The 12,338-nt window shown below is 39.7% G+C and overlaps 2 protein-coding genes across 2 annotated transcripts in view; one reads left to right on the top strand and one right to left on the bottom strand.

The window, feature by feature from the left end:
- gtf3ab (general transcription factor IIIA, b) overlaps positions 1–2,891 on the top strand; it is a 23,121-nt gene extending 20,230 nt beyond the window's left edge. The window contains exons 8-9 of the mRNA XM_073043805.1: positions 1,259–1,312; positions 2,139–2,891. Coding sequence (XP_072899906.1) covers positions 1,259–1,312; positions 2,139–2,360 — 276 coding nt within the window. The 3' untranslated portion in view covers positions 2,361–2,891. The remainder of the gene's footprint in view (positions 1–1,258; positions 1,313–2,138) is intronic.
- Positions 2,811–11,886, bottom strand: mtif3 (mitochondrial translational initiation factor 3). The gene is made up of 4 exons (XM_073043806.1): positions 11,746–11,886; positions 5,474–5,973; positions 4,662–4,813; positions 2,811–3,100 (listed from the first exon to the last, which is right to left on the bottom strand). The coding sequence occupies exons 2-4, from the start codon at positions 5,970–5,972 to the stop codon at positions 2,951–2,953; spliced, it is 801 nt and encodes a 266-aa protein (XP_072899907.1). The 5' UTR covers position 5,973; positions 11,746–11,886; the 3' UTR covers positions 2,811–2,950.
- Positions 11,887–12,338: the final 452 nt, after the last annotated feature.

The raw sequence follows: 12,338 nt of genomic DNA on the forward strand, positions 1-12,338 counted from the left end.
AATTCATACTCTCCTTTTTGCTGGTCTACACTCTAATTTGCTTGCATTATGTCTTTATACCAATATGCCTTGCCTTGGCCACGTTGCCTGTCTAAATACGTATCTCTTATAAGTAGAGATTGTATCTGATTCCACCAGGGACAGAATGATTCTGATTGCCTGTGTCTCTTGCATTCCTCTATCAGATCATCCCTGGCTCTTTCACACTAGGTGAAATCAGCTTGTCTGATTTCTCCCCGTACTAAAGTGCTCCTGTCCAGGCAGCATCCTAGTGAATGTCCTCTGCATTCTCCAGTGCAATCTCATTTTTTATAGTGTGGTGACCAGTCGTGCACGTAAAATGTGTATGATACTCCCTCTGGTTTGGAATGTAATATCCATATTTTATATACTGTGGTCCAACCTAATGAAGACCATCATTTGATTTGTCTGTATTGCCACGAAACAACTGGGTCTCTCTATTCATCAACCTTACTAGCCATTTAATGAAAGTGATACCCCCATTTGACTTCTCAAACTGCATGATCTTGCACTTGTCTGCACTGAATTCCATTTGCCAGTAATCTGCCCAACTTTGCACCTTCCCATATCCTATTATAGGATTGGAAAACTTTCCTCATACCTACAGCACCACCACATTTGTTTCCCTAATCATACCATGTTTGCCTTTCATTCTTATTGGAACGTGCTGGCCTTGAACCCTTGATCTCTTTTTAAAATATTTGCAATTGGCAGAGTTTTACCTTCAAAATATCGGTATCCAGTTTACTTCTGCCAGAACCCCTCTTGTGCTATCAAAATTGCCTTTGCCCCAAATTAGGACTTTTAACTCGATAGCTAGCCTTTCCCCTTTCTGTGCATTCCTTGTAAGTTAATTATATTACTGTGCCCAAAGTGTTTCTTTACTGCCACTTTCACCAACTGACCTGTTGCATTTCTTAAGATAAGGTGGTGCTACCTTGTCACTAGTTGGACAATCTATATTTGCATGTAGTGGAAACCTTTAATTGTTAATGCTGTAAATGATTCTACATAGTAGCTTAACTGTTGATGTGAACATTAATATTGCTTAGTGTTAGTTCAGATTTAAAAGTAGTTGTAGGTTCTAGAGTCTCAGTGCACAATCTGCAAAATGTAGAAAATTTTGATGTTTGGCCATTTTATAAATGTGGCAAATTCCCTTTAATTGCCATACATGCTTTGAATAGATCAATGGTTTAAGATACTTAAAATAATACTACTACTTTTTCTCTTGCAGCAAAGTTTGGACCGCCATTCTGTTGTCCATGACCCTAAAAAACGGAAATTAAAGGTACATATTGCATTTTTATTCAGTAGTGTGTTTTGTAAATATATTGGGAACTAAGAAGTAACTGCAAGCAAATAATTTAGTGTTTAATTGAAATTTTGTACAAATGGTGATCCATTCATTCTTGGAACTTGTGAACACCAACTTTCACCACTGCAGGTGCGAGTAAAGGAAGAGAGATCTAATGCCTCATTGTATTCGTGAAAGAGCTATCAATGAGATGTGTATGTCCTGAGCAAGTAACGCGTGAATTTTCAGTGTTTTAGTTAGCACGGAAAACCTACAGCAAAATACAGGCCCTTCAGCCCACAAAACTGTGTTGAACATGTACTTACCTTAGAAATTACCTAGGGTTATCCATAGTCCTCTATTTCTCTAAGTTCTTGCAGAGCACTCAATTTTTGTCTCATAACAACTGCAATTTCAACATAGTTGGTCACTGGCTTTATTTAAAATGACTTCAAAATTTTCAGCCTAATCAAATCGCAAATTCCTTCACCAGAATTGTAAAAGTACTTTTGCATTTTCACTGAGGTCCTAAAACTTCATTATCTAATTGACAGACCCTTGGTGTCTGCTATTTCTATTTATACTAACATTAATTTTACTGATAATAACTTGGTGTGCCAGAGTTGTAAAAAATCTTCAACTGGTAAAGCTTAGGGCAAAATGACCTTTCACTTCTTATTTGTTGATACTAGATGTCATTTTTTCAAAATAAGAATGTTTTAAAACTTCCATTTGTATTTGATGCATGCAGCACAATGGCTAGAACAATCTCTGAGAAGAAAACTGTTTAATAGAATGAAGTTTGCATAATTTCCCACAGGCAAAACAGCGACGTCCCAAGCGTAGTCTTGCATCTCGTCTTGCTGGATATATTCCTCCCAGAAAACAACCTGCTGTGGCCATGATGATCTTATCTGAAATGCTTGAAAAGGCCAAGATGTCAGAAATAAAGAACAAAACTGAGCTGATGGAGCCTTTGGTAGCTAATGTTCACAATATTACAATGAAAGAAACATTAGACTTAAAATGTATGTCACATTGATATGTGTACTTCATAGTATTTCAAAGTGTTTTAACTTCTGCAACGGGGTGTTGGAACTGTGAAGACTAAAGATTGGCTTCGAGGCACTCCATCCATGGAAAAATCTTGTTGAATAATTTCAGTGTAATGCTGGTGATACTTGGATTTGCCTTTAAAAATAATCTGAAGTTCGATTCAGTATTTTTCCGCCCTCTCATGTACGTGCTTCCTAGCATCATCTATTTCCTGTTACTTTGTCGTGGCTATTTTGGAAAATCTGGTTTTACCATAATACCAAATGGTCCCTCTTTCTGTTTCAACAAACAGCAACATTTACTTTTTAATTTTGACTGTTTTCTTTCAGTTGCATTGCTGCTATTTAGTTGTAGCACTTGACCCAAATGACCTTAATTCATGTTTGAACCAGTCTGATCCATTTTCTGTCAACATGTACATATCTGAGAAGGAATGTGTTCTTATGTATTTTTATTAATCTAATGTTGGGTATTTGCAGAGCTTTGAACCAAAGCATAATAAATACAGTGAACAAGCTATTCAACTGAAATAATTTCTATCAAAGTTTCAAAGCTTACACCTTTTAAGTAGTCAATTCAGCTTTCCTTTTGTTTCAGTTTGATTTCTTTTTCAGATAGATGCCGCAGAACACACACAACAGCTTTCCCTTCTTTAATGATCTTTGGTCTGGACACGTAGGTAGCCTTGTCTGGCATGGACTGAACAATCTGATCCAGCAGCGATTCCTTTTGAGATTAATGTATAGAGTTAGGGAAAACTGCAGTACATACTATTCAAATTAGATGAATTACAACTTAATAAAAAAAAACCTCGACTTAAGTAAAGTTCTTGAAATGTAATGGAGTTTTTAAACTTTGCATTGCAGTCAATTCCCCTTGGGTAGCTAAGAGCTTATGCATATACTGAAAATTGTTTCTTTCAGAATTAGTACAGTGAATCTCTTATATGAAAACTCATAAGGCCGAGCAGAACAGCCTCAGTCAGAGGTGGGGGGGGGGGGGGGGGGTGGGTACCATTGAACAAGTTGGGATGTTATGTTGAATTTGTATAAGATGTTTGTGAGGCCAAATTTAGATTATTTGCAGTTCTGGTCATCTGTTTACCCAAAAGAAAACAGAGCTTGAAAGGATGCAGACAAAATTTACAGATGTCAGGATTTGAGGAACTGAGTGATACAAAAAGGTTGAATAAGTTAAGACTTTATTCCATGGAGCAAAGGAAAATGAGGAAGGATCTTGAGGTATAAATAATTGAGGGATTTAGATGGGTAAATGCATGCAGGTCCCCCCCCCCCCCCCCCCGCCCCCCAGGTTGGTGAGACTAGAACTAGAGGTCACAGGTTTAGGTGAAAAGTGAAATAATCAAGGGGCAACTTCACTCAGGGTGGTCTGATTATGGAATGAGCTGCCAGCTGAAGTGGTAGATGTGAGTTCAAGTGTAAGATTTAAGAAGTTTGGATATGTCCATGGATGAAAGAAGGAAACCAGGATGGTACAAACTTGATGGGCCAGAGAGCCTGTCTCTACTGTAGTGCTCTATGGCTAAGCAAATTCTATGCAGTTTGTTGTATCATTGTGCTTATTATAGGCTTAAGGATCCTTGCAAATCCTTCATTTCATTTTTCAATTTTCTATTGGTTTTTTTCCAGTAAAGAATATACAAATCAGAGGAGAAGTTTAGCAAACAAATAATACAAAAAACATAAACAGCAGTAAAAAAAAAAGTATAGTCAAAATCAGTTAGGTAAAATGTTACGCTGTGTATATACAACAATCAAAAAACCACAACTCCTAACAATTGTAAAAAAAAAATTGGAAATTTTATTTAATAAAGGAAAAAACATGAGTGTTGTAATAAATAGTTGGTGGTTATTTATCTTTGGGTCTGATCATTCTCTGAAATCAAGCACATTCAAGTCCTTCAAATAAAAAATGGTCTTGGGACTAATATGTATTGTACACCTGAATCTAGTAATGCATAGCTTTGCATTTGAATATATATCAAACAAGTATACATGCTCTATCCATTAATTATTGCATCACATTTGCCATCTTAATTCTACGCAGCTTTGTAGATTGTCAATTAAGGTATATTGCATTTAATACCATTCTCTGCATTCCATGCAGAATAGTGGATTGCAAATGATTCTAAAATTTTTACAAAATTAATTGAAACCTTAGCAGCAATACAAAGGAGTCAATACTTAAATCTTAGGCATCTTTGATCTGTGGTCGACGGTGGCATAATAGAGTTAATCAGTTTTGTCACTCAGGTGCATAGTCTTACCATTTCATCTGGTTTATCTGTAGCAGCTCCTTTTCGAACAGTAATTTGAACATGGTGGTGCTTCTCAAGCCACTGCTGGATATGTTTAATTTTCGTTTGAAGGTCATGCTTTGCAATATCAGCTGAGAAATTTTGTTCCTTAATTTGGCAAACTACGACATTAAGAAGAAAACAGAAAATGAAGTTAATTATTTCCTGCTTAATGTGCTTTTCCCACCTAGACAACACATTCAAAACCCATATTCTTCCTGCATTTGTTTAGTGGGTGGATGTCTTATGACATTTCTTTTGACAAACCTGCATACCTGAATTATTTCAGATTCCTAACAGCTGCAGTATTTTGCTTTTCATGTCTTTGTTCAGAAGATCAATGCCAACAGGCAGTACATGTGTTTTTTCCTAATTATATTGAGTCTACAATTGACAGCTTAAAGAATTTTCCCCAGTAATGTGACACTTCTGCATTCTGCCCACTGGATGGCAATACAGATTCTGGGCACTAATTTATCAACAAGGCAAATTGCTTGGCATTTGTTTTCCTTTAGAACCTGGTTACCTGAGCTCATCGAAACATTTTGTACTGCAAGGGAATTCTCCACGTTTGAACAATGCCAATTAAATTTTCCAGTGATTCCAATGGACAGCGAGTCCAGTGACTGAATCATAGAACGAATAGAATCAGATGTTCAGTCCTAAACAATTTTTATACCACAGGAGCCTTGCCATTAAGCAAGGGGTCCATGGACCCCAATTGTACTCTTAAGGCTTTGGTGAAAGAAGTCTCATGAGAAACAGTATGACCTCTTACATACCAGTTCTGAGTTTGTTCTTTTGTTTGTCTCTGAGTTTCAGTTGTTCCTCATGGATCTGTTTTCCTGTCATTAGTTTATAGACTGGAGGATCTGCATTTTCATTGAGAGGCACAATCTTAATATCACGCTCATCCATCATACGAATAACATTGGCTCTGTGCAGATGTCCTAGATTTTCTCCATTTTCATCTATTACATGGATGATGCGGTGACTAATTTTTCTACCAACGCTTCCTATTGTTGTTCTGGCTCTTGGATCCCTTTTTGTCTTGTGTTGCACTGCCTCTGGTTCGTTTTCACCAGCTGTTGTGAAGGTTCTGCGAGGTGGTATCCAACAAGCTTGTTTCCAGTTGGGTATGATACAGCTGAATGGGGGAATCATTGTTGCTGTTTGTACAGATAAACTATGAAAATGTCTTGCATTCTTATTACAAACGTACTGACCAGTTTTATTTTGTAGAATTTGGAAAGCAAATTTCCTTATGTAACTTGCAGCCATCCTGAAAGACAATACAGAGAAAATAAATGAGTACTTATAATGCCAATATAAGTGCGGTATTTTTTAAATTGTTATGAGGGGTGATTGATATGTTCGTGGCCTAAGGTAGAAGGAGTCAATTTTAGAAAACCTAGCACATTTTTCAACGTAGTCCCCTCCTACATTTACACACTTAGTCCAGCGGTGGTGGAGCATACAGATCTCGGACCTCCAGAAAGTGTCCACAGATGGGTGATTGATAAGTTTGTGGCCTAAGGTAGGTGATGAGTTATACAGCTCTTGTTACATGCACATCCAGGTCAACTCTTAGAGTGATTATGCAGAAAGTTTGAAGTTAATAACATCTCCTACCTTAGGCCATGAACTTATCAATCACCCTGATGAGTTAACTTCAAACTTTCTGCATAATCACTCAAAGTGTTGAACTGCATGTGCATGTAACGAGAGCTGTATAACTCATCTTCTACCTTAGGACACAAATTTATCAATCACAGCTGCTGTGGACACTTCCTGGAGGTCTAAGTTCCATATGCTCCACAACCGCTGGACCAAGTGTGTAAATGTAGGAGGAGACTATGTTGAAAAATAAATGTGCTAGGTTTTCTAAAATGGACTCCTACCTTGGGCCATGAACATATCAATCACCCCATGTATTTGGGTTTGATAGGAAACTGCACTTTGCTTTGTGGTTGATCTTGGGGCATTTTGGGCGTTAGTAGGTAGCAAAGAACTTCAGTCACTAATTTTCAAATCTGAATGTAGACTAGATTAAATTTAAAATACAGCTCTTAACAATGGGTTCCTAAAAGTTGTGAGTCACAGTTAATGGGAAGACCAGACAATGCTGATTAAAATGGAGTTTGGTGACTATGGTGTGGGTGTGAAGCGGGAGCCGTGACTTTTATGTGTAGTTCAAAGGAAGCATAATGGATGCATTGTCAATATGGAATTGTCCTGTCTTTAGCACAAACAATGTTGTTGAGCAGACCTCTTCCTCTGAAAAGGTCTCCATATGATGCCTGCCTCATTTTGTCAAATACAGACATTACTTCACATTCACCAGCAGTCTCTCCAGTGACTGTTTCAGCGACAACAGATTGCAGTTTCATGTCCTGAATAGGGAACTTGAGCACTAGCTTATGGAGTTGTATTATGTGAAATCAATAATCTGTTAAGTTCTTGGCTGTGTCAGATTCTTTGCTACAATAATTCAGAATTAATACTCTGAAAGAATAAACATGAGATTCTGCACATGCTGGATTTCCAAAACAAGGAACTCAACTCGGGTAATTACTATGGAGGGGAATAAGCAGTCAACATTTTGGGCTGAGACCCTTCATCAGCACTAGAAAGGGAGATGGAAGAAGGCAGAATAAGTTGGGAGTGGGGAAGCAGTACAAGCTAGCAGGTGATGGGTGAAACCAGGTGGGGGGAGGAATGGAGTCAGATGGGAGGTGGTAGGTGAAAGAGGTAAAGGACCAAAGGAACCTGATAGAGTGGACCATGGGACAAAGGGTGGGGGGAGGAGAACACCACAGGAAGGTGATGGGCAGGTGAGAAGGAGTAATAGGGAAGCCAGAAATAGGAATGGAAAAGAGGCTTTTTTGAGCACCTTAACCATCTGGCACAAAGGGCAGCATTTCCTGGTGGCCACCCATTTTATTTATTCTTTCTGCTTCTGACATGTTGGTCCATAGCTGCCTCGAACTGCCGTAATGAGACCACTCAGACTGGGGGAGTAACACCCCGATTTCTGTCTGGGTAGCCTCCAAACTGATAGCATGAACATTGCTTTCTCCAAATTCTGGTAACTTCTCATCCCTCACCCTTCTCAAAGTGTCGGCCCTTTACCTCTTCCACCTAACACTTCCCAGCTTCTCTCTTCACCCACCCACTTTCCCTCTTGCCTAGTTTTACTTTCACTTGCCAGCTTTTACTCCTCCCTCCCCTCACCACCTTATTCTGGCTTCCTCCCTTTTCCTTCCCAGTCCTAATGAAGGGTCTCTGCTCAAAACTGCTTATTGCCCTTCACAGATGCTGCCATATCTTATGAGTTCCTCCAGTACTTAGTGTGTTGCATCTTTCTGGAAGTATTGCGTTTAGATCAGTGTTGATTTTCTCCACTGGTTCCTCGCAGGTGGCTCAATTCCTAAATTTTGTGCTCCATCAATGCAAGACGACAACTCTCCCCACTGTCTAATTTCACTAATTACAATATTAAAATTTGTTTTCCCCAGAAAGCATTATTTGCAAAATTAAATTTCTTTAACACCCTTCAACATCCGGATATATTCTTGAGGCGCAAATCTCAAAATCGTTACTTTCATTAGAGGCTCATTGCAGTTTGCCATCTACAAGCACTAGTTGAACCCTGTAGTTAACATGATACACCCAAAGGCAATAATTAGAGTTCATAACCAATTTACCTATTCTGTTTACTTTTTTGGAAGAATACATTTAGAATTAGAGGAACATTTAAACTTAAGCTGATTCTCTTATTTTCTGTAACCTGCACAATGTTTCTGACCTTTCCTGCCTCTAGATTCATTGCATTTTGGAGTATACCCAATTCAGGGTTCAGTGAAGTTGGGTTGATGCTTCTCACCAGCACTATTAAAAGTTAATTCTTCAAGCAATTCACAAGATTTTAGTTATATATTCTCTTTAATAGTTGAAGCATGTGCTTTATGGAAAAATTAAGTATAATTATGGAATTGTACTAGACCACAACCAAACTAAGCCTAGTTTAACTCTTTGGATTTCCTGGTTTTGATCATGGCCTTAATTTTTCTTCTAGTTTTTGATTTGTTCAGTCCTAAATAGATTGCTAAAAGTCTAAAAGTAGCTTTACACTTGATGGTAATATTCTTTTGAGCACTGAATATCTAGAGATTCTCAGCAGTGGGTGCTAGTTAGAAGATCCACCTAAGCACACACTGGATCTCCTTTAGCACTTTAATTAGTTCCTGAGAATACTTCTGCTGCTGGTTTTACCTAATCTCATATTTACCTAATCAAAACCCCTTGTATTTTAATTTTCCCAGACTTGAGCTTTTTGTTGATAATTAAGTTGAGAATTAGCACAACAAAAGATCAATTTTTCAGAGAAACAACTTCTACTACTACTTTCAAAACTTTTGATACAAGGGGATTACTTGCTACCTGCTTTCAATGTTCACTTTGATGTAATGGACATTAAAAAAGGCCGATAGCAGTAGCCAAATTTACCTGCTTCTACTTTAACCATTCACTCAGTAAATGGCTGGGTATGCACCAGTGTGTTATAGAGTCAAAAGACTGAATCTAGCCCCAATCTACAATAATCTGGTTTTAATTTCCCCAGAACTCTGGCTTGGACCACTCCCCAACCCATCAGAGGATATTTAAAGTAGCCAATTAATATACCAGTCTGTATGTTAAACCCATCCAGTCACAAGGAGAACATAAACTCCACACAGTCGCAGAGGTGAGGACTGAAACCAAGCTGCTGGAGTTGGGAGACAGCAACTGCTAGCGTGCTATTGTGCTGGCATCAGTCTGGGGAGCACAAAAGGCCTTTTTCCATGTCACTAAAGCCTATGACACAGAAAGCACTGTAATACATTTGGTTGTCTGCAAAAGTTTATCACCATAACGTTTGCTACACGGTGGCATGTAAGCAATGACAAACCACAATTGATCCAATCTCATTGCAGACACCTGCTGTTTTACAATTTTTTCCCAACAAGTTTCCCCAAACAACTCAGGTTCAATTCCCATAGCTGCCTGTAAGGAGTTTGTATGTTCTCCCTGTGACTGCCTGGGGTTTCTATGGGTGTTCCGGTTTCCTCCCACAGTCCAAAGACATACTGGCTGGTAGGTTAATTGGTCATTGTAAACTCTCCTGTGATTAGGCTAAGGTTAAGTTAGGGTTGCTCGAAGTGCCTATTCCATGTCAATAATCACAATAAAATAATTACTGTTCAACCAAGGTCACCCCAATAACAGCAAACAGTGCAAGGAAGACACTTCTGTATTTATAGACCAATTAACATTAATTCCTTCACTGAAACATAGATCTTCCTTGTAATGTCCTCAAAACAAGGTCTTCTATCAACCTTTCTGCTGTATACTGTTGTCCACCGACAAAATATTAATGCAAAAGATGGAATGGCATTAAGTTAGAGAAATCTATGTTATGGTAATTTCTCCTCCCTCTTTTCTATTCTGCATTTTGGCTCCCCCTCTTACCTCTTCCCTGTTCATCACCTCCCTCTGGTGCCCCTCCCCCTTCCATTTCTCCTATCGTTTACTCTCCTCTCAAGGCCCTTTACCTTTTCTACCCATCATCTCTCCCCAGCTCAGGAGTAAACTCACCATCACCCTTACAGCACAAATATAAGTTGGGATGTTATAGGAAATTGGTTTTTGGAGATGAAGACCTTAAATTCAGCACAGAGCACAGCAGCAGCAATCTATGTTCTGTTTTTTCCCCCTAAGAATTGGACTACTTACAGCAAGTACCTCAAAGCATTGGAGGGACACATTCAAAAATCATCCAAATTCACTGACAGGCCCAGTGAATCAGTCAATGCTCTCTCTTGGGTCAACAAGCCCCAGCATTTTCCTTAACCACACTCTTATCAGATCTATCTATCTAGCAAGCTACCTCATTCACGGACTGGATAGCAGATTCCCAAAACATATACTTAATAGTGAGGCCTGTCACAATAAGATGTGGATAAAAGAAGACTCTCTGAAGTTCAATGGCACTACAAACTAGTTGGAATCCCTGTTCCATAACTTAAAGTGGAGAAACAGCATTCACTACAGCTCTTGGAACCTTGAATCCACATTACAGGAAGACCCAGTGTAAATGACAGAATGAGCATACCGACTCCTAAACAGCCCACCATGCAAGTAGCTTTTGTGCCACCTATGGGTTTCGCATTGACTGCCTAGGCAAAATCTTGGCCTATCAATTACCTACGAAAATGCAAAACTGGTGTCATTCTTGTTTATCAAGGGCGACCCAACACTGGTCACATAGCAAGATCTGTGCAGCCAGATGGAACCGTCCCCCCTCGGGGAGCACATTACTCAATCACAATGCCACTTGCATTCCTATTTCATACTACTCCAGCTTGCTTACGATAACCCCCCCCCCCCCCTTACAATGGAGAGTTTATTCCCTAAGGTTTGCTGCAAAATAAAAGGGCAAAACCCAACTGGTGAATAAAATCAGTGAGTCGAGTAGTGCCTATGGGGGGGCGGGGGGGGGGCAAGGAATTGTCTCGTACCTGGTTTTATAAGTTTGAACTTTACCCCATCCTGAAAATATGCATATAAATCCTTAAACACTATTCGGATTTGGTAGAGGTTAAATGTGCTTGCTTAAAAAAAACTTAACGCCAATTCCTTCAGTCTACCTAGTGGGGCCAGTCTGTTGACACACCAACACCTCGACAATCAGTAACCATTGCGCACACGTTCCATTAAACAAATGCATAACTAATCATCGGCAAAATAGCAACGAATTCTTGTTAGTAAGCTCAAGGGACGCGTCACGTAATGATTTTAAACGAGAAACATTTAAAAAGTGAGGAGAGAAGCCGTTCGCATTTTAGAGCTTTAAAATGTTGAATGAAGTAGATTCGAGTCCGTATGCAGGCGAATGCCACTTGGTCGCGGATTCGGCTCCATATTGAGCTAGCGCGGGCCGCTCTCAACTCTGGGCCCGAGGCTCGGTCCCCCGTTCTAGGCCCAGGTCTCAGCCGCCGCTCGTTATATTCACCTCCTGGCTTCTCGGGCTGAGTCCGCTTCACGGCTGCAGATCCGTGAGCCGGTGTCCGCTAACAAGCACCGAGCATCTGAACCGAATCGCCCCGAGTCAGTCAGAGGAGAACCGCCCGCGCAGAGCAAACTAAGGACTGATAATTACCCAGTGACTGCGAAAGGCGGAAAGGAGAGACTGAGAATCATTGAGAAAACCAATCATTGCCCAATGACGGCACACACAACAGGAACGACGAGTAAGATGCATTGGAAGATTCTGACAGTTACTCATTTGCCCTACTGTACTTGGAACCAGGGCACTGTAGATAAAGGTATTCCGGATGCTACCCTTGTACAAGTGAACAGAGAGTTCAACATTAACAAGAGAAAATCTACAAATTCAAGCAACACACACAAATTGCTGGAGACCAGTCTTGCCCATAACGTCGACTGCACTTTTTTCCACAGATGCTGCCCGGCCTGCTGAGTTGCTCCAGCATTTTGTGTGTTTTGCAGAGAGCCCAATGTTTTAGTGGGTTACTGCATTGCAAATTACAGCTCCAGTGGTGGAAGATGTATGTTTGTGCTAGTAGATGATATAATCATTTGTAA

This window comes from Hemitrygon akajei, chromosome 4 (assembly GCF_048418815.1).
Source record: "Hemitrygon akajei chromosome 4, sHemAka1.3, whole genome shotgun sequence".
Taxonomy (NCBI): domain Eukaryota; kingdom Metazoa; phylum Chordata; class Chondrichthyes; order Myliobatiformes; family Dasyatidae; genus Hemitrygon; species Hemitrygon akajei.